We start from the raw sequence: 23,001 nt of genomic DNA on the forward strand, positions 1-23,001 counted from the left end.
ATTACATGAGTATATAATTATTCTAACCAATAAAATGTTCCTTTAGAGAACCCCGACAAATATGTCACTTGGAAATTGTTTCTATTTGCTTCACCAAGAAACTATTTCTGGTGCTCCTGCTTCTGTGGAGGCACTCCCCCCTCCCCCCAAAAGTTAAGTATTTATTTATTTATTTGTTGTTTTTCTTTTTTAGTTTTCACACATGAGAATGAGGGTGTGATACTTGTCTTTCTTGTGTCTGGCATATTTAACTTATATGGAACTCCAGTTCCATCCATTTTCCTGCAAATAAGTCATTTTTCTTTATGGTTGAGTAATATTCTATGATGTACCCCTCACCCCACCCTACTTTATTTATTTCTCTCTCTCTCTCTCTTTTAACTAGGGATTGACTCAGGGGCACTTAACCACTGAGCCACGACCCTATCTCTTTTTGTATTTTATTCAGAGACAGGGTCTCACTTAGTTGCTTGGGGCCTTGCTAAGTTACTGAGGCTGGCCTCACAATCATCCTGCCTCAGCCTCCCTGAGCTGGTGGTATTACAGGTGTATGCCACAGTGCCCCGCTCTTTATTCATTTCCATGTTGATGGGAACCTAGGCTGATTCTGTCTTAGCTATTGTGAACAGCACTGCAGTAAACATGGATATGCTGATGTTTCTTTTGTATGCTGACTTAATTTCCTTTGGATATATAACCAGCAGTAGAACAGCTGAATCATATATGGTAGTTCAAGTTTTAGTTTTTTGAGGAACCTCCATACTGTTTTCCATAGTGGCCAAACTCATTATGTTCTCACATGAAACAAATAATGGTTCCTTTTTCTCCACATCCTCACTAGCATCTGGTGTGTGTGTGTGTGTGTGTGTGTGTGTGTGTGTGTGTGTATGTAGCCATTCTAGCTAGGGTGAAATGATATCGCATTGTATTTATTTTAACTATATTTATTTATTTATATGTGGTGCTGAGGATTGAACCCAGGGCCTCACACATGCAAGGCGAGCGCTCTACCACTGAGCCACAACCCCAGCTCCTCGCATTATAATTTTGATTTGCATTTTCCTGATGGCTAGTGTTACTGAGCATTTTTTCATATATTTATTGGCCATTTATACTTCTTTAGACAAGTGTCTGTTCAAATCCTTTGTCTATTTTTAATTGGATTGTCTTTTTGGTAAGTTATTTTTGAGTTCTTTACGTGTTCTGTATATTAACTCTCAAACAAATACCTGGCCAATATTTTCTCCCATTCTGTTGATTCTCTTTTCGCTCTGTGGTTTCCTTTGCTGTGCAGAAGTTTTTTTTTTTTTTTTAGTCTGATGTAATCCCATTTGCCATTTTTTTTGCCTTTTGTTTTATTTTTTAAAACGTATTGTTCTTTTTAGTTATCCATAACAGCAGAATCCATTTTGGTATAATCATACAAGCATGGAATATATCTTACTCTAGTTAGAGTCCCATTCTTATGAATGTACATGATGGTGGGATTCACTGTGTTTCTTACATATACATGGGAAAATTATGTCAGATTTATTCCACTGTTTTTCTTTTCCTATCCCCCTCCATTCCTCATCGTCTAATCTATTACACTTCTATTCTTCCCTTCAACTACTCCCCCCTTTTGTGAGTTAACTTCCACATATCAGGGAGAACATTTGACCTTTAGTTCTTTGGGACTGGCTTACTTCACTTAGCATGACAGTCTCCAATCCATCCATTTGCTGGCAAATGTCATAAAATCATTCTTCTTTATGGCTGAGTGATACTCCATTGTGTATATGTACCACATTGTCTTTTGCCATTCATCTGTTGAAGAGCACTTGAGTTGGTTCCATAGTTTAGGTACTGTGAATTGAGCTGCTATAAACATTGATGTGCCTGTGTCACATCAGGGGATTAATGCACTGATAGGCTAAGGCTCTCATAACCAATCATTTTAAGTCCTTTGGGTATATACCCTGGAGTTGGATGACTGGGTCAAATGGTGGTTCTACTTTCTGTTTTCTTGTTTATTTCCTTATTTGCTTTTGAATTATGGTCCTATTTTGTGCAGAAAATTATTGAAGTTTTTCCTTTGCGTTTTCCTCCGGTAGTTTCCAAGTATTGGGTCTTAATGTTAAGATCCATTTTGAATTGAGTTTTGAACAGGGTGAGAGATCGGGGTCAAATTTCAGCCTGCACATTGATATCCAGTTTTCCCAGCCCCATTTGTCGAAGAGGTTGTCCTTTCCCAGTGTATGTTTTTGGCACCTCGGTTTGCTGTGACCGAAACGACCCAGCAAGAATAATTTAGAGGAGGAAAAGTTTATTTAGGTCTCATGGTTTCAGACATCTCAGTCCACAGATGGCTGACTCCGTTCCTCAGGGCCTGAGGTAAGGCAGGACATCAAGACAGAAGAGTGTGGTGGAGGAACGTGGCTCAGAACATGACCCCCAGGAAGGAGAGAGGGAGGGGGCAAGGAAAGGGAGTGGGAGGGAGACAGATCTCTTCTTCCAGCAAGGAGAAGATAGATCCCAAAGGCACACCCCAAGGACCTACCTCCTCCAGCTGCACCCCACCTGCCTACAGTTACCACCCAGTTAACCCCTATCAGGGGATTAATGCACTGATCAGGCCCAATCATTTCACCTCTGATCCATCTTGCATTGTCTCACACATGAGCTTTGGGGACACCTCGTATCTAAACCATAACAGCCCCTTTGTCAAAAATGGGGGGGCTGTAGAAGCGAGGGTTATTTTTGGGTTCTCTGTTCTTTGCCAATGTTCTTCGGTCTGTTTTTATGCTAATATCATGCTTTTTTGGTTAGTATGGCTCTGCAGTGTTTTAAAATCAGTTACAGTGAAGACTCCACCTTTGTTCTTTATGATTGAGATTGCTTTGGCTATCCAGGGTCTTTGGTGTGCCACAAGAATTTCAGGATGGTTTTTTTCTAGTTTTGTTTAGAGCATCTTTGGTATTTTGATGGGGATTATATTGAATCTATGGATCCCTTTGGGTAGTTTGGCTATTTCAACAATGTTAATTCTTCTAATCTGTGACCCTGGGAGTTCATTTTAGATATCCTTCACTTGTCCACCTTTTGGCCCCTCTCTAGCAAGCTCTCTAACATCAACTGAATTTGGCCCTCAAGGACTAGTCATTGACCTTGGAGAATGCTGGATATTGCAGTTACCCTCCCCGGGGGAATAAAGTAAAAATCAATTTAAGCAGAAACTTGTGGTGGATAAAATATTGAACACAAGTTCATAATAATTTCACATCTATTCTTTTAAATTTTTTTGCAGTACTGGGGATTGAGCCCAGGGGTGCTCCCTGACTGAGCTACATTCTCAGCTCTTTCTTATTTTGTATTTTGACACAGGGTCTTACTAAATTGCTGAGGCTGGCCTTGAACTTGTGATCCTCTTGTCTTAACTTTCCAAGGAACTGGGATTATAGGTGTGTACCACCAGGGCTGGCATAAGTTCATGTATTCTATGAATGAGGCATTAACTTTAATCTACAAAGAAAATATAAGCTACTGAAAGTAATGATGTAAATACATATAAATCATTTTATAAAATGCACTTCTATATGGTATCTGATCATATATATATATATATATATATATATATATATATATATATATAACCTCTGAGTGAGAAGAGAGCAATTAAGAATTAGTTATTCATATTTATTTCAGAGAATGTTTAAACAAAGAGCGTTCAGAGAAAGTTACCTAAAATAGCTGAGAATTATATGCTTTTTCTTCCTGATAAGCTGACTCCCCAGAAACAGAAAAAACTACATATTTTGATATTTAACTTATTGAAATGAGGAAATAGGACTATAAATACAGGTGGTCTAGCAAATCACTTTTGCCTTACTGTTGGGCTGTTTGACTATTTAAGAGCAATAGATGATAAAATATGTTTTAGAAAGTATTTTTCTTACATGGAAATTTGTGTTATAGAAAGAATATTTTTCTACAAAACCACGGAACCTCCTCTTAAATAGAATTGCTTGGAAAGCTGAAAGTGAAAGCTAGAAGAATTTTAACAAGTGTGTAGTTTTGTGATTCTCCATAGGAAAGCAAGGTTTAAATTTTTAAGATCTGAGAAGGCAAACATAAAATCAATAGCCATGAAAGTAAATAATGGAAAAGTGAAATATGGTACTATTTTTTGTTATAAAATAATACATTTTATGCTATAATTTTTTTTCTCACCATCATGTATTTAAAGGAGTAACTATTTGATTCTTGCATGTACTTCTTTGGTAGATTTTTCCAATTTGACCCATTTTAAAAGATTATATAACAATTAAATTAGTGTCAAATGATAAACAGAACAGAGAAAAAATAAAACTAGATTATGTTTAAAAACACAATTTGGTGTCTGACAGTGTATATTTTAACACTCAGTTTTAGTAAGCTATTACTCTACCCTTCCATTTATAGCCACACTGGAAAAAATATTAGCAAAGATTGGCCTTAAAGAAAATATTTGGGGGATGGATTGGACTGTTTCTTCCTGAACGTTTGGCCACCATGTTCTATGACTTTTCCCCTCAGCAGTGAAGTATATATGCAAAGGAGAGAGCCTGCTCTAGGGCGAGCTGGGACAAGGGAGAGATTTATCAGAGGTTGTAATGAGAAGGGAGCTGTCATTGTCCTGCCCCTCTTGCTCTCTGCCTCCTCAGAGGCCAGCCTTGCTCTTGGCACTGCAGATGCTGGGAATATAGCAGTAGACCAATACATGATCCCTGCCATCCGGGGACTTTATCTTGAGGGCAACAATGAGTTATCACATGAGGCAGGAGAATGAAGATATGGATGTGAGTTGGTGGCTGTTGCTTGTGGCAGTGCTGGGATGGTTTGTGGAGACAGGAGGAAGGGAGGCCAATTGGGAGACTAAAGCACTGTTACTAGAGACACTGAGGTGTCCGTGTTCAGAAAATGAAGATGGAAAAGCCAGACTGATTGGAGCATTCAAGCCAGTATGTGGAAGGCAGAGGATGTCATACTTAATCACTCTGGAAATCTCTGAAACGAGATCTGAGATTCTCGAACCCTGTCATGTTAGGATTTTTTTTCCTTCTTGTGGGCAGGAGTTGGGATTAGCAGACAACTGTGCTCTCCAACGTGGGTTTTCAGACCTCTGCTAAGAACCAGTTTGTCTGTAATGAAGAATGAGAACAGACGATGGAAGGATCTTTTAGGAACATTTCTTTTTAGCACTCACCTGGGCCTAAATTTTGTCCATGCAATAGACATTGGAGAAATTTATTTTTTAGAGTCCCAGCTAGGATAAAGAAAAGATGTTGAGTGGGTGAGAATAGTTCTGTCCCTAGAACAGTCCCTGCTGGCCTTAGCTGCTGGGGCACCCTGAGCATGTTCATATGGTTGAAGAGCCCTGCCTTCAGGTGGGAAACTGGACAGGGTGCCAGCGAGACCAGAAACAGGCCCAGTGCTCTGCATCACTAGCAAATGGAGTGGTGGCTCTTACATTTTTTTTTTTCACGGATATACAAAAAGAAACAAAGTTTAATCTTGTCTATAGAAGAAAGTAAACAGAAAATGTAGCAAACATTCCTTAAGCTTTAATTCTAGGACTGTACATTGGTAGAACTAGAGTAGAGGGTTTTTTTGTTTTTTAAATTTGGTTTGGCTGCTAGACAGTGCTGTCTCTTCTGCAATTCAAACAGTATTGTTTGATTGTCGGTAACTGTCATATGCAACTGGCAGTAGGACTTCTGTGATCAAAGACCCTCTCCTTATTCATTTATAATATATTTTCACATGAAAAAAAAACATGTATATGTATTTTGTATATGACATAGGCAGAGCCTAGTAGGAACTTCTGCAATGAACATTAATTCAATAAATATTTATTAGGCTCCTGCTATGTGTATGGCACTTTGTAGGTACTACAGGAGACTCACAGGGCAGAAGGACATGCACAGAGCAGGAGTACTACGGTACAGTTAGAAGCAAGAAGTGCCGGCATGCTATTGCACCATAGGGTGACTCTAGATGACAGTAATAATGCTGTGCTTCTCAAAGAGCTAGAAGAAAGGTTTTCACCATAAAGAAATGATGGCAGTTTAAGGAGATAATGTTTAATCTGATTTTAACCAGGAAATATGCATATATGTACCAGAACATCACATGGTACCTGATTCATATGTATAATTTCTATATTTTCATGATCAGTTAAAAATTTTAAAAGTCTAATGGCAGAGAGGACACCAACATAAGTAATACTATCATAGCACAGAAGGTAGTTAAGTTCATTTAAAAAGTTCCATATATACTCTTACAGAAATTTAGAGGACCATGTAAGAAGCTAGATGTTTGGTGTATCGTTAGAAAACCCCATAAAAATCAGTTCATTTGGGCTGGGGCTGTAGCTCAGTTGTAAAGCACTTGCCTTGCAGGTATGAAGCACTGGGTTCGAGCCTCAGTACCAAATAAAAAAAAATAAAGATACTGTGTGTTCATCTACAACTAAAAAAATATTTTAAAAAATCAGTTCATTTGGTAGGAAGTCTTTTTCTCCTACTGTGGTACAGCAGAGTACACAGTCCTTTCTTCCTTCCAGGAGTTTACTTGGTGTAAGACACTTCTCTTTGCTTGGCTTGAGTAGGGCTGTCCATGGAAATATTCATGAGATGCAGGTGGGCACTGGTCTCACATTGTTCTTAAGGTTCATCCCGGCTTGGAGATCCACTGAGAAAGAGTGGACTTACCTGTACACCCTGGTGAGCTTATTTCCATGGAAATACATTTCCAGGCTATTTAAAATATATGGAAAGGAATATATGTCCGGGGAATCTGAACAGGTACAAAGACTTGTTTATCTTGGCTGCCCTGGGACCACTAATTCTGGTTTATCCCAGATTTGAACAGAGCATGATTGAGCAAGGCAAGATTTAATTAATATTTGGAGTTGGATCAGCGCTTCATTTAGAGAGGAAATGAAAATAAAATATGGTGTTTTTTACAAGTGGGACACTGGTAACACCCTATTCTTTAGCAATGCTTTTTGTCCCTTTTATAAAGATGTAGATGTTGTTTATTGATTTCACATATGTAATTCATTTGGGCTCATCATGTTTTTGAATTAAGTTTTTTTGTATAATTGATATGCATTTGTTACATGCCCGAGAAGTTAGCTTCCTATGATCTGATTGAAAAACAACCATTTCTTTCCCTTTGGTTTATCATTTAGCTACTGAAAACCTGCACAGCAATTGAATATAATTTGTCAGAGTAGCATAGAAGTTGTCATGCCATTTTTGCATTCCAATCATCTGCTCATCTGCTTCTCAGAAGAACAAATACCAAATGCTTTTGATTTAAGTTAATATATATATTTAAAAGTCCCAGATCTCTTGAACAGATCATCTTCTGGGTGCAGAAACATTTGTTTGTCAAATATTCAATCACGCTCTGGTGCCAGGAACATCAATAGAATTTGCCTGATTAACTGTAGCGGAGCATATGTACACTGAAGAGGAGGATGATTTCCCCAAGGAGCCTGTGCTTTCTCTGTTGAACTAGGCTTCTTAAAAGGACATGCAGATGGGCATTTGGACAATAATTTCTGGATGCACAAAATGGATTGCTCTTGCTGAGTTGTAATTTTGAAAAGATAATTTTAATGACTCTGGAGGGCCACCTACTTGGAGCAGATGGGACTGAGGCTCTTTGTAGCACGACTTTAATGTTGAATGAGTCAGGACAGAGCTCTATTTTAGCCTTTGTAAAAGTGGATATTTATTTATATTTTTCAATTGAGTTTTAAATTCAGTCTGCCATGAAAAAAAAAATATTGGGCAGCATTCTTAAAAGTTCTGTAACAAAACACATCTGCAATTTCCCAACACGCTTTTGAATTTGTAATTGAGATTGAGCTACAAGTTTTTTACTTTTCATGTGTGAACTAACAGCACCTACTGGTTGGATGATAGCACTAATGAGCAGACATAATGTGGATATACTTATGTTGTCAGTGATTTGTTGACAAATCATATTTTTCAATAAGCTAGATTTTAAGCTCTTTTAACTGAGAACACTTTAAAAGATTTCTTACAAAAATTCTTATCCACAATCAAATATTTACCTGCAAGATGTTGATCTTTTAGCAAAAATAGTAGAATGTTAGGTTCTATGCAAGTGTTTTGTAACCTTTGTCACCTGCCTAAACAGTGCACAGCCAAGTCATGGGGCCAAGAGGTTGCAGAGAAGAGCTTCAGTAGGCAAAAATGAAGACTTGTTGATGTGAACACCTAAAAGGATTGCTCGTACAGAATAAATATTAAATTTGCCTGGTAGTTCTAGAGAGCATGTTACGTTGTAATTCATAAAATACAGGGTTAAAATCTGAGGGCAACACATTAAAAAGAGCCCTTCCATTTTTATCCAGTATATAAATGGGCATTTAAAGTTTTTCTAGCTGATGCATACACCTGTAATCCCAGTGGCTGGGAGGTTGAGTGAGCAGGAGGATCCTGAGTTCAAAGCTAGCCTCAGCAGACTTAGCGATGCTCTAAGCAACTTAGATCTTGTCTCTAATAAATAAATAAATAGATAGATAGATAGATAAATAAGTAAAAATAATAATTAAAAAAAGGGTGGGGATGTGGCTCAGAGATTAAGTGCCCCTGGGTTCAATCCCTGGTACCTCCCCTGCCCAGATTTTTTTTTTTAAAGACACATAGAAATATAGGCAGCCACATGTGGACTACGTATTCTTTCCCATTGTATATGTATAGGTCAGTGTAAGAGAGCAACTCAAAATCATTAGTCAGATTTATAGAGGGGAATGGCTTATAGTCTAATCCAGAAATATATTCTATCATGAAAAATCATAAAACAAAATAGGTACACTATTTTACGACAAAAATATCTTGAAAGCAACACACACTACCAGGAAAGTTGGGAGAAGGGACTGCTCATTGGCAGTTTAATCTATTGTTTGCACGGTTGGCCTCTGTAGGCGGTTCACGCAGCTCGATGCAAAGATGTGGAATCTTCCTAGCTAATCTGAACAGGATCATAGTCAGGTCACATAATTCATGTCCAAATATGGGTAATTTAGAGGGCCCAGATATTCCCATCTGAGCTGTTATCACAAGACCAATTGCAAGGCCTCGCAGCTATCTCCTTTAGCTTGAGACACACAGCCAGAGTACTGGGGAAAAAGTGACAGTACTATATTTCTAAAGAAAAATTAAATTGGGGGAGTAATGAAATATTAATGTAAAGCTAATTATTTGAAGTTGTAAACCAGGTGTATACGAGAGAAGCTATGCTGGGAATAATGACATAAACTACAACATGGAAATAATAATAATAACACGTTTTCATTTCTTCCAGATTCTGCCTGAGCGTGGAAGGTACTCTGTTTTAATAAATTTTCTAAGATAACTCATTTTACACATTAGTTTTGATTATAGAGCTCACCACGAAATATATTTCAATGATGTGCTTTTCTTTTTTTATTAATATTTTTTTAGTTGTCAATGGACCTTTATTTATTTATTTATATTTATTTATTCATATGCGGTGCTGAGAATGCAACCCAGTGCCACATGCTACACAAGTGCTCCCACTGAGCCACCACACCAGCCTGTGTGCTTTTCAAATAAGAGTGCAACTTCAAAATTAATTGAATACCTGGCATATTAGTATATATGGAAGTATAGGGAATAAAATATACATGAAGCAAAAAGTAAGATGAGCATATGCAAAAAATTCATATGTAGGACCCATCCACCCGCAAGGCACTGGTAGCCTTGAGATATCTCACACTAAGATCTCAGATGTGAATTATTAGCAACTCAAATTACAAGTCACTGAATTTCAAACACTGAAAGTTTATTGTGATTAGCCTTTACTATTGAATGTGTACTTTTCTTCTATCATAATAATCATTTGATTATATCTATTTTATGTGCTACTGAATATATCCAATTTCCCTTTAAAAATACTCACTGGTATAATATCAAATAAAGTTTTTTAATTATAAGTTGTAAGCTTCAACCATAGTAAGTAATGTAATTATTACTTGTGTGCCCACTGTTATTTGTAACATAACACTGGTTTTTCCTTAACTATAATTATGTTACTCTAAGGCTATAACATTCTAAAATAATAGAACTAATGGTAAGGATTCTTTAATTAACTAAATTGATTTTTTCTTCAAAGATTTTATGTAAATAAACATTCCAAATAGATAATCCAATTTTCCTTGATTTATACAATTAATAAATGGGAGAAGTTATCCTACAGGAAAAATAATGGCTAAAAACAGAAGGAAAAAAATCAACAACAAAGGAAGAAGAAAACCCATTTGTTAAAGAAGGGACCATTACAAATTCTAGAACTTGTTCAAATATAGTCCCACATATTTTGTTTGTTGTGTTTCTGTATCTTTTTTTTTTTTTTAAACTGAGGTTTTATTCTTTATTCTTTTTTTTTTTTTTTTTTTTTTTTTTTGGTACTGGGGAATGAACCAGAAGTGCTTAAACACTGAGCCACATCTGCAGCCCTTTTTAATATTTTATTTAGAGACGGGGTCTCCTTGAGTAGCTTAAGGCCATTCTAAATTGCCGAGGTTGGCTTTGAACTCATGATCCTCCTGCCTCAGCCTCCCCAGCTGTTGAGATTACAGGTGTGCGCAACCACACCTGGCAGCATTTTTGTATCTTGGTTTGCACCTTGTTATTCTCTCTTAACAGCAAATCCCAAAGCTTGACAGCATAGTGAGGCTTTTGACCTTCCTGGCTGCCACTCAGGAGGCTCCAAGTGAAGGTGGGCGATGCCAGCACGAGATGGGCCTGCCACCGACTCCAGCCACAGATGAGACTCCAGATCTCAGATGTGAATTATTAGCAACTTAAATTACACTAAGCCATCACACTGGTCACAGCAGCAGGCCCAGCACGGGGTGAGCAGGCCACTATGCCAGTGAGAGCTTGGGTGATGCACAACAAATTTTTTTTCAGTTTCACGTAGTTGGTAATAAACATATAATAAACATTAAAGGATGTTACAAGTAGCAAGACAGTATGGAAAGTGATATTGAATTGGGGCTGTGGCTCAGTGGTAGAGCACTTGCTTAGTATGTGTGAAGCACTGGGTTGGATTCTCAGTGCCTCATGTAAATAAAAAAATAAATAAAGGTCCATTGACAACTAAAAAAAAAATTGAAATGTTCATTTTCTCCTGAAGGTCTGTTGCTTCTTCTCAAAGCTTATCCTTCACATAGATGGAAGAGGTAAGTTCCTTGTGTGATATTATTTAAAGGGAAGGTCCCCAATCATGCTTCCCTCATGGTCTCCCAAGGAACCACCTTTCCCACCTGCTATGAATTTCCACCATTAGAGTAAGTCTTTTGTGTCAGGTAAGAAAGATGACAGCTGTGTGTCCCTGGAAAGGGAACAAACTGGGTCCCCTTAATAAAATGAGCTGTATGAACTGATGAGATGAGCCAACTCATCCTGCAGAAGCATTGGTGGCTGGGGCGGGGACACTACTAGATGCTAAAGACAAATGTCCATTTTACCGTTTTTACAGCTTAATATTTTTAAGGGTGAAAGGAAAAAATATATTCAACAGAAACATTTAAAATGCCAGCATCAAATGCAGAATTTATGTATAATGGGTTTGTGGTAGATTTACAGTTTGGCGTGACTAATTGTTTCATTACAGTCAGAAGCAAGCATAGTGTGAACAAAGTATCCTCCGTGTATTTTGCTGAAGGAACTCATTAAAAGTTACAAAACCCCATAATTATTGCCTAAACAATCCCACCATTATTCTCAACTGACTCTGAGGCTAGGATCTGTGGACTGCATCTATATCCCACTGACAAATAGGTTTCTTAATCAATTATAGTTACTAAAAAAGAGTTTTGTAAGCATACATAAAATTTTTCTAATTATTTCTATAATTTATATATTAAGTGATGTGTATATTTTCATTAATCCTTAACTTGACTGTTTTCTGCCTTTAAAATAATTTTTCCCCCAGCAAATACGAATGGCTATTGTTGAGAAGAAAGCTAAAAAAAAAAATCTCACATATAAATTCATTTCATATGGAGGAAACGTTATCATAATGTATTAGGTTTTAAACAAATGTTTCCCAACAATATTCAGTTTGATTTTTCAACAAGTTTTAAGAAAACTTTTTCTTTATGAATTGACTAACTTATATTTACAGTCTACATAATTCCAAACAGAAAACCTCCTGTTAAGGCAAGTCCCAGCACTAATTCATGATTCATTGTCTCAACTTTAATTGGCACAGTTCTTGAAATTCTGGGGCCATATGAAAAATAATGAGTCCTAATGGGTCTAAGGTGAAAAGACAGCAGGGGAGTAAGAAAGTCAGAAAACCATCCGTTCAGAATGCCTAGCGACTGCGATTCAAAAAAATGTCCCCAGAGATCCAGAAGGACGTGTTCTCAGTGTTTCACTGGTCTCTCCATCTTATAGCTAAATTGTATATTGTTTCTCATACTGTGAGACAAAGATTAAAATGAAAAAGAAAAAAAGCCTAACAAGCCAATAACTATTTCCCATAATTACAGATGATATTGGCAGTTAATAATAAAAAGGCAGCAATTTAGAGTTACCATAACAACCTAATGCCACCAATGACTGACATAGCAATCTGCTGCATGTTTATAAATAGCAGTTGATTTCCCCCATTTCAACTAGTGTTAGTGCTTATCAGAGCTAATGGAGCTACTGTGTTTTACGACTATTTTACTCATCAAGCAGTGTACCTCTTCGCTGCTGTCACCATCATAGAAATCATCCTCCGATTGGGTGTCTTTCCTTCTCCCACTGTTATCTTCTTTTAGATCCAAAGTGAACGGGCATTCCTCTGGGGACAGATTCTGTGTCTTCCCGTGAGGTGCTGATCGTGGTCTAGATGAGAAAGTGAAAATGTCCTTTGGAAGGATCTGGGTCTCCTCTGCCTGCGGGTCACGTTCACTGTCCTTGCTGGCTTCTAGGCACAGGTGTGAAGTGCTAGAGTCATCCAGGAGGGACTGGCTGCCAGATGCCAAATGGGAAATGTGATCATCATTTTCAGGAAATATCCATTCATCTGACATTTGGGAAAGATGACAAAAAATTAGAGTAGTGTTCCATAAAAGTGATATTTTAGGTAGCTTAGTTGGGTTATGATTTCTTGTTGTTGAAACAAGTGATTTATCAAAGAAGGCAGAAGCCAAGGAAGGCAATTTATCCACCATCTTGGAACTTGCTAAACATTTAATCCATAGATCAGTGTCTATAGCTACAGGCAACTCATTTGCATTTTCTCTGCATCCGAGTGGAAACACTGGCCAGGAAATTTGTAAGTCTGAAATAATTATCACCTGTCTGGCAGCAAGTTCTCTATAGCACAACCTCATTAATTTGACATTCCAAAGGAGGAAAATCTCCCAACTCTAAAAGGGTTTGAGTTACTAATATCTCCCTTTAACTACAGGAAGACAGTGTACCGCCCTTAACAAGCTTCTTTAAACAAAATATCTGGTTATTGTTACGATTACAGATCATGGAAGAGAGAAAATTAGACAGAGGTTGACATCTGTCTCCATTCTATGGACTGAAGACAGAGCCATTTGCAGACTAAAACGAGTAGACTTTTCAGTAATAGTAAACCCAAAGAAATACTGTTAATCTGAGTGGTGAATTCTGTTCCATGAAATATACCTGTATGTTTAGTTTTAGGACACAATGTTTTGACATGAAAATCTTTTTGCACATTATTTGTTTTCTTTAAAAATATTGTATGCTACCACTGAGACATATTTTTATCAAACCCTTTGAAAACTGTCTCTTAATCTGAGGCTGCCTTTTTGCAACATGATTTGCCTATATAAAGAAAGGGTGATAAATAGACAAAGTCTTAGAGACAGTCTATGGCCAGTGGCAGGTTGAACACACACACCTGACCACCTTCCCAGGGGTGTAGATGCTCCTGAGTCAGTGTAGCTGTGGACAGGTGTCAGAACAAGTACACTGGGAACTCCATTTTGGACAGCAAACCTTTTGTGTAGTGCTAGGCACATAGTAGGTGAATTGTGAACATAGTAGGGGCTCTAGAAATGCTAGAAAAGGTTACAAAAATGAATGTGTTGTGTTATATAATGCATATGTTAAGGAAATTGGAGGAAAAGATCCTCTTGGGAATCTTCATGATGCAATTTACCAATTTATATGACCTGTTGCCAAACATTTTTAATTGTCAAAAAGTCAAAGTAGAAGGAGTGTTTTATACCACACCAACTCTAATCTCACTACTGCATGCTTTTTTGGAATTTGTACTTTTACCTCAAGTATTTCCATATCAATTGTAATGAATAATTTGGAGTGTTTTCTTAGGAAAATATGTAAATTACTGTGTAATCACAATATTGCAGCAAACAAGATAAATGCAAGAATGATCACCTAAACATCTAATTAGTTTTTCTACACAGTCAGATTTATGCTAGAGACACTAATTGCGCCTAACATTTTAATGAAGGTTTCAACATTGCATAAATAAGACTGACAAACTACAAACAATTTTCATTTACTTTCCTTTTTCCCTTGCTCAAAAACAATTTGCTTTTGTAAAAGGAGCACACACCTGCTAGGCAAGATAGGTAGAGGGCTCAGTGCTCTCTGTTCCAGCCATCTCCGTTTATAAAAAGGGTGGAGAAAAGAAACAATAGAGGGTCTATGCGGAGGGCCACGTTGTCTTGGGAATACTTCATAGTTTTAAGTTTCATTATGAATGGAACAGCCCATTCATAAATAAAAGACTCTTGTCATCCATTAAAATTGGACAGAAAAGAGAGGTTAAAAAAGGAGATTTACAAAACATCACAAATTTTTAGCAAATGGCTACATCACAGCTTTTCAAAGTGACTAGATTCTAACTGTTTGGCAGAATTATAATTTTTAACAGTAAAGACACACCTGCTTGGTCAGGAGACGGAGGTCCTGGGGTGCTGGGGTTCAATGTCTCTGCTCTTTGCTGAATCCCAGTGGTGAAGACAGTTGTTCCTTCATCTTCATTTATGATATTTCCTGAATTGCCTTTATTGGAATAAATATTTTCCACTCTGTTATTGCTTTTGATATTTATAAAGAGTAATTTTTGAAGAATGATATTAATTGGGTATCATTTTCCATTTGATTATTTTCAAATAGAATGAGAGGTCACAATGTAGATATATGCAGGTCTTTTTTTTTTAACAGAATGTTTTAAGATGAACTCAGCTGATTTTTGTAGCTGTTCACTTTAAAATTCTTTGATATTTGCACAGGGACATTTTAGATTTAAGTTTTATGATATGTGATAAAAAGAATTCCAAAACCCATATCATTTTTAAAGGGGCTTATATTTTTTTTCTTGGGTTTCACATAAGATGGAGTGCTTTTTTAAAAATGATAATTCCTACTAAATGTGACTCTTTTAAACCTAGCTTTTTTCTTTAGCTCTTTAAGAAAACAGATGCAGGTATTATTGCAGAATAAGTTTTGCTATTTACTCTTTTATAAAAATAACACGAAACCTCGCAGGCTGAATGGCAACCCACCCAGCAACCTCGTGGTTTTGACACGTTTGCTAACACAGCCTACATGATCGCCTTTGGGCTGGATTCAGGATACAATAATATGTGTATATTACCAATCTACACCTACATGCCTCAAATCCGGCATTAAAGGAATAGCTGTAAAACCATCTCATACTTAACTGGTTGCAAAGAGTTTAAATTTTAACCTACATTATATCATATGGCCAAGAATCCAGAGGGAGACCACAAGCATAGCAAGCATTCTGAAAAGAGCCCAATTTAAAAAGAAAAGACATACACAAAATCTGAAGAATTATAATAAAGTTCAATTTTAGGAAAGTCTGCAGGCAGGAACTTCAACTATCACATGTAGGCCATTTTTAAAAAACAACAATTTGAGCTTATTCAGCCTTTGAGAGCACATGCAGGCAGTTCTTTATTTCTGTGGTTGTCTATTTAATCCAGCAAATCTCTGTTAGGGCTCTAGAGCAATTCTTTTGCAGAAAATTTGATTTCCATAATCCCTGCAGAACAGACATTTATATTTTAAATGAATTGGTTCATAATCCTTTGAAATTTACAACCTGCGGAGAGATTCCATTGCCCTGAATAATATACAGATCTAAGATAGTATTGAAATAGTGCCATACCACTGGGTGTCTCTGTCCTTTCTCTGCTGGTGCTTTTTAACCGAAATCTTCTTCTGTTATTATTCTTATCTGCTGATGCTTCTTGAGGGGGATGTGGATGCATAATAGGTAGATTGGCTGGTACATTTTCATATCAAAGAACAAAAGCCAGGACATAAAGTGCTATATCACTTGAAATAATTCAGTAAATATAATTACCACTGTAATGAGAATATTCATGTATCATTTTGACATAGTGTGAAGCTCCGTCAAAAACACAGCTTATTCCTGCAGTAGAAAATAGGTATTTTGTTCCATTCCAATATTAGGATTGTTTCAGGCTTTCAAAATGACTGATACATTTTATTCGTGAAAGATAACATTTATAGAAGAGCTAAAAGCAATTTGATTGATGTTAATCGTGCAACATGCTATATAAGAAATATGAAAAAAAATGAAATTGACAGCCAATACAGGAAAAATTATTCTTCCTTTAAAAGAGGGAATATATATATATATATATATATATATATATATATATATATATATGATGTATATAATATATAAATGAGTATATATTTCAACATAAGCTTAGAGAGTATTTTCCAAAGAACCCTGGAGAACTGAGGTCAAACCTGGAGAAGGCTTCTTAAGTATAATTTAATTCTTTAATAATTATATTCATAGCAGCATTTATTGTTTACCAAATGTTTCCTTTCTTGGTGCAATATGATACACCTAACTGGGCTTTCTCATTGAATCCTCAAAATATTCCTTTGAAGCTGCTGTTATTTATTACTAGAGCTATTGTAGTGGCACCCCCTCCTCCACAGAAAATCTTAACTAAGCTTTCCCAGAAATCTGGACCGTAATTGATTTTAGGACTATCAGTAAAAGAGTCTCTACGGAAGAGTTCAATGTAGGTAAACTTCCTATTTTTCTGTTGCTCTGTTTTACGTGGCCACTGGCCTGGAAGAGATCAGCATTCCAGGTGCTCAGAACCCCTTTTCCTAGTTTTTCAGAAACATCTGTTCAGTACAGTAGTTTGTAGAAGTGTGTTTGCAAATGCAAAATGTGATTTAAAAAAGGCAGATCCTTTAACAAGGCCTCTGGCCTGGAGCTGGGCTTCACAGAGATGTCTACATTTCTAAGATAAGAGAAGTTACCAACTAGGCTCCATGGTAACAGCTGGCAGGGGGAGGAAAGAAAGAGGTGAAGAAGCTCTCCCCTTCTCAGGTGCTGTCCTTGAAGGGTTAACTTGCCCAGAACAGTGAAAGAAAAAACTGCTTTTATGTGAACTTCTGCAGTCTGTGAACTTCTGGGCCCCCACCCTTACATGCTGGGTATAAAGTTCTAAAACTACCTGAACTCGGGGTTCAGGGGATTAATTGATTACAGTGAAAGCTGTGCCCTCTTAACCTGAATGCAGTGAAATAAAACTGTTTCCTGCTGTCTTAGGTGCCCCGCCTCATCTGTTCTCTACAACACTAGGAGTAATGGTATCCCCATTTTAAAGACAAGGAAACTGAGGCTCAGGGGGTAGAAGAAACAATCACAGCCTCAGACAGTGGTAGAGCCAGGACTGTACATGCATGTCATCCATTTCTTTATATCAGCTTGATATTCCATGGGGGATACTGTCGGTAATAGTGATCATTCGTTTCCAAATCAGGTAAAATGAAATCAAATGCCTGCTTTTCAACTCTCGCTAAGGGGGGCAGGGAGTTGTAAATCTTGGATTCTGGTCTCAATTCTTTCTGGTGATTACAAACTGCAAACCACTTTACCTTGAACTCAGTCTGTAAAATGGGACAAAGCACTTTCTTCACTCACTGATTGTTTTAGTATCAGTGAGAGAAAATCAAGAGCCCTTTACCAATGGAAAAGAGTCATTAAAAGATGAAATTAAGGCTGGGGGTGTAGCTCAGAGGTGGAGCACTTGCCTAGCACATGTGAGGCACTGAGTTTGATCCTCAACACCGCATAAAAATAAATAAATAAAGGTATTGTGTCCATCTACAATTAAAAAAAAAATTAAAAAAAGAAGAAATTAAGCTAAGAAAACTTAAAATGTATATGGAGTTTCCAAACTGTAGAGATGATGGGATGCTATTTTATTTCTGTAATCACTACCATAAAGCAAAAACACAGGGTGCTTCAGCAATTTGAAAAAATGGAGTCTATAGAATGATAACATATACATAAGAATTCTAAATATATTTCAGTAGCCACCACCTTTTTTCATTCCTAAATGGTAATTCTCTAGTCATGTCTAGTTATGAATATAACTTCTGATTTATCTTACCATTTCTCACTATTTCCACTAGCTTTCAATCCTTCTTACCATGAATAGGTGTGGTCTGCTTTATTTGGCGAATATTTTCTTTATCTCCTTGTTCCTCAGCCTCAGATATCAGCAAGGTTGACATTTCTGCACTCTTAACACACTTCTCTGTGGTGGGCTGCTGGCAGGATCGGCTATTTTTGGACCCAACAGATCTTACTGTCTGTAAGGAAGAAGAATTGATTTGCAAATTTGAAAAATATAGGAATTATACTTGTTTTCCCATAGAATCTACAAAGGAAAGAAATGGGATAAATAGTGAGGGAAAACTGGAGGAGATGAGGTTAAAAAGTGGTGGAAGGGGAAGTCATTGTAGAGAATTAGAAATGGAAGGAGAAAAATAACCTGACATCAAAGAGAAGACCTGCAGGTCTCTGGGACACGTGAACTGAAATGTGCTCATTTGCTATCTCCATCTTCAGCAGGTAGGAGTTGAATTAGGAGTCACTGAGTATGGCTGAATTTTGGAGGAAACTAAAAAGATTTGAGACTCTATTCTCTGTATAGTGTCTGGTCACGATCCATCTCCTTTTTAGAAAGAACGTGCTCCTATGTATTCGTCTGTAATCCTCTGTCCCCCTTCCTCCTGATCCCTTCCTGGGCCACTTATGATGAGAATGATCTCCTACCTCTGTGGAGAGTCTCAAGTTATTCCTTCTGCCAGAGAGTGGAGGTGGTCCAAGAACTCGGGATCCAAAGGCGATGTGACACACATCTTGACTCTTACAGCTCCTCACGCTGCCTGTCGCTCTGTTGATGAACTGATCTGTTTGTTAGAGGAAATTAGTAATGGTCCATTAATGGGTGTAATGACAAATGCCACCTTCCAATACTTGGGCAAGCACAGTCTAGCACTAGCACTCTGTGATCTGAATCATCTCTTCCCTCTATAGCATTTATATTTCTTCCTTTCCTTCCCTGTGGTCTGCAATTGAGCCCAGAGCATTCTGCCCTTTTGATTTTCTTATTTTGAGATGGGGTCTTGCTAAGCTGCCGGGGCTGGCCTCAAGCTTGCAATCCTCCTACCTCAGCCTCCCTAGTCACTGGGATTACAGGTGTGTACCACTGCACCCGACTCCCTTCAGCACTTATTAAAAATGCAGTTACTGCATCAGCTCTATCAAGTTTATACAATACTTTTAACAAGGTCCCTCAAGTAATTTTTATACTCACCATTAACTGAGAACCACTGCTACAAGCATTTTCTGCAGAAAAGAAAAGGTACTAAAAATACACCTTATTTTCTCCTTAAGGAAGTAGTTTAAATAAAATTATTCAATTCAACTAAATAGATAGTTAATTGGGTGCTCTCTTAGGCATTTCCCAGAGGTTGTCAGTGACACAAAATAGAGAAGACATCACTTGCCTTCCGGGAATCTGGAGGGAAGTCTGAAGGAGGGTGACAACACAAGTCAATGTTCACAGAGCAGTGGGGACAAAGGAGTCACCTCTACAGTGGACCTTGAGTAACTGATTCAGTTTCAAAAACAAGACATGTAAGGAGCCCTAAGTAGAGGAAAGTGCCTGAGTAAAGAATGGGGGAGGGGAGGGCGGGTGTGCTTGGGAGTAGAGCCACCAGTTTAGCTGGAAGGACAGGCTAGAGTCATGCTGAAAACCAGCCTTGAAATGCCAAGAGCCCATCTTAGATTTGGTAGGCAACAGGGGATCCTTGGAGCTTTTAGGAAGACAGCACACTGGGATCACTCCAGGTTAGGGCAGGTGTTCACCGAATCATGCTGCCTTTGCTTTTGGGCACACAGCAAATGGACATCTCTGAGCCTTCTCTGCCATCAGATGAGCTGGGACTGCAGTTGGCTGATGGAATGTGATAAGTGTAAACCATCAGCTGGTCCCATAAACTTCCTGCATGATCTCTGGATGCTCTCCTCCTTCATGTCTTGCCAGAATGCAAAAGATACTGTGAAGGACTTTAAGGCCCCGGGAGGAGTCACTAGATGAAAGGAGCCCAGGTCTCTGAATGATCATGTGCAAGGCCACCCAAGGAACATGGGACTGGACTAGATCAAGAGGTTGTTTGCGAACGTAGTTAGTGTCCTCTGACTATCAGCAGGCGAGGGTAATGGCCCTTGAAACGCTGTCCCTACCTGGAAACTTTGCAAGGTTCCACCTACAAGACAGGACCAGCTAGAATATTCCAATGGTGGCCCTGGGGAAGTCCACATTGGCCTCTGATCTGGATATGTAGAGGAGCTCCTGTCCAAGTGTACAGTGCTGTGTGTCCCTGATACTGCCTGGTGAATGTGTGCTGCCATAGTACTTCTTGTTCAACCTGTACCCCAGAACCTGCTCCGTGGTCTCAGTGGCCTGCTGTAGAACCGTCAGTTTACATGTGACAGTGGAATTAAAACCCACTCCCTTGTAGTGGCCCAAGAAAAGGCACACAGGTTTGTGAACCATTCTGTACTTAGAAAGCTCCAGATATCTAGGTCTGCATGGACATTATGTGTGTGGACGTATGGGTGTTTTCTTGCATCTGTTTCTGTGCTTATAATGAAGCTGACCATATGGGCAGGGGCGAGATCACCAAGTTGAACTGAAAGAGTTTTTGCTGGACAGAAGGTCTGGGATGGACATTGAAGTGGTACCAGTTTTCTTCAAGTTCCTGATGCCCTGTTGGGTAGAAGAGAGATTTTCCTTGTCTAAAGGATGGAATCAAGACTAATGTGTAGAATTTACTTTTAGCCCAACATACGGAATATCTTTCTCTAATTAAAGCACATCTGGTTGTTGAGGTGGTAGGCTTTTTTTTTTTTTTTTTTTGTTGTTGTTCATTTTGAAGGTGTCCAAGCAGAGGTCTAGACTCTGGGAGGCAGATTCCGATGTCCAATGACTCCTTAATTTGTATCTCGAACCTGATTCTCTTTTCTGTACTCCACTGCTTGTATTCGGTAGTTTTCTTGATCAGCTCTTCTCTGATGTCTCAGAGATATTCAAACAGGACACCTGACCATCCATCCATCCACATTGAGTGACAGGGCCTAGGCTTGACACCTTCCTGCACCCTCTCCATGTCATGTCCCTGTTTCCTTGTCTCCACCAGCACTGCTATTCAAGTGTCATCCTTCCTCTCCTGGATGGCCACACAGCGTAGCAAGTGACTTGCTATGTCTCCTTTGCTGTCTTGTTCCATTCTTTCTCCAAAATGCAGCTACAGAGGTGGTTTTTTGTTTGTTTGTTTGTTTTGATACTCAGGATTGAATTCAGGGGTGCTGAACCACTGAGCCACATCCCCAGCCCTTTTTATATTTAGAGACAGGGTCTCACTGAGTTGCTGAGCATCTCTCGAAGTTGCTGAGGCTGGCCTGGAACTTGCGATCCTCCTGCTTCAGCCTCCTGAGCCACTGGGATTACTGGTGTGGGCCAAGGTGGTCTTATACAAACGTAAGTCTGGCCAAATCATTTCCTTTCCTTCACCAAGGCTTTCAGTGACTCCCCTGCTGCTCCTAGGACTAAGAGGAAAGCCCTTCATATCACCTGTAGACACCTGTTCTCGCACATCTTCATACCTTACACCCCTCATTTTCTGCTCTCAACAGGCTGCCAGAGCTTCGGTACATGCTGGTCCCAGTGGCTAGAAGGCTCTTCTTTCTCTTCGATCTTCCTGGACTTCATTCATGTAAGTTCCCCCAATAGAGGTGCTTCCATAATTAGGGTGCTTGCCCTCACACAACTTGGGAGCACTGCACTTTCCCACGTCTGTGGCATTCCCTAATTAATGTGAGCTTTGTTAGACATAAACGTGGTGGCTTATATCACCTTGAACTTCAAATGCCTCTCCCAGTGCTTGACCCAGAGTGGGCACCTATGGTAATCGATCCCTGCTGTGCAAAATGAATCATTAAATGAGTCAGAAGGGAAGTTGGATTAAATGACTCAAATATTTCTTACTACAATTAGAATTTCATTTTAGGCAAAATTCACCTGGGGGTTTTATGTATTCGTCAAGGAGGAGTTCTGGACAGGACACGGCAACTCCAGGATGTGAGGATCATGGAGGAGGGTCACAGTTCATCTGAATGACAAGGCTGTCAGCAGCAGTGCCATGGCACCATGATAAGATGGCCATTCGTGTCACATGGGAAAGGTTTTAATGTTGCCAAACCAACCTGGACATACGTGCATTTGTATTTTTTTCCTGGTCATTTATAAATATCCACTTGAATCAACATAACACTGTTCATTTCTCAGGATTGATAATAGAAATGGTAGTTGAATTTGGCAACATCTATTGTAGACACCATTTGTATTTTTTATGGTCAAGTACAACAAGTTCTGGACTACGTACTGTGTCCTAATTAAATATGGATTTTCCCAGAAAAGAATGGCCACTGAGGGTACAGAAGGGCTGTATGGGATGTGGTGTGGGTCTACAGGGGAATCCCACACCTGCACAAGGGCCTTCTCCCACTCCCAATCCTGGGGACTATTCAGCT

At 38.6% G+C, this 23,001-nt stretch overlaps 1 protein-coding gene across 2 annotated transcripts in view; it reads right to left on the bottom strand.

Annotated features, from left to right (window-relative positions):
- Positions 1 to 23,001, bottom strand: part of CFAP20DC (CFAP20 domain containing) — a 223,903-nt gene that overhangs the window by 75,113 nt on the left and 125,789 nt on the right. For both annotated transcript variants that reach the window (XM_081288238.1, XM_081288237.1), the window contains exons 8-12: positions 19,177 to 19,313; positions 18,548 to 18,710; positions 16,225 to 16,341; positions 14,973 to 15,092; positions 12,782 to 13,107 (exon numbers count right to left, since the gene is read on the bottom strand). In XM_081288238.1, the coding sequence (XP_081144364.1) occupies positions 12,782 to 13,107; positions 14,973 to 15,092; positions 16,225 to 16,341; positions 18,548 to 18,710; positions 19,177 to 19,313 (863 nt within the window). The remainder of the gene's footprint in view (positions 1 to 12,781; positions 13,108 to 14,972; positions 15,093 to 16,224; positions 16,342 to 18,547; positions 18,711 to 19,176; positions 19,314 to 23,001) is intronic.

The sequence above is a fragment of the Spermophilus citellus genome (genome assembly GCF_964194105.1).
Source record: "Spermophilus citellus genome assembly, chromosome: 3".
NCBI lineage: Eukaryota > Metazoa > Chordata > Mammalia > Rodentia > Sciuridae > Spermophilus > Spermophilus citellus.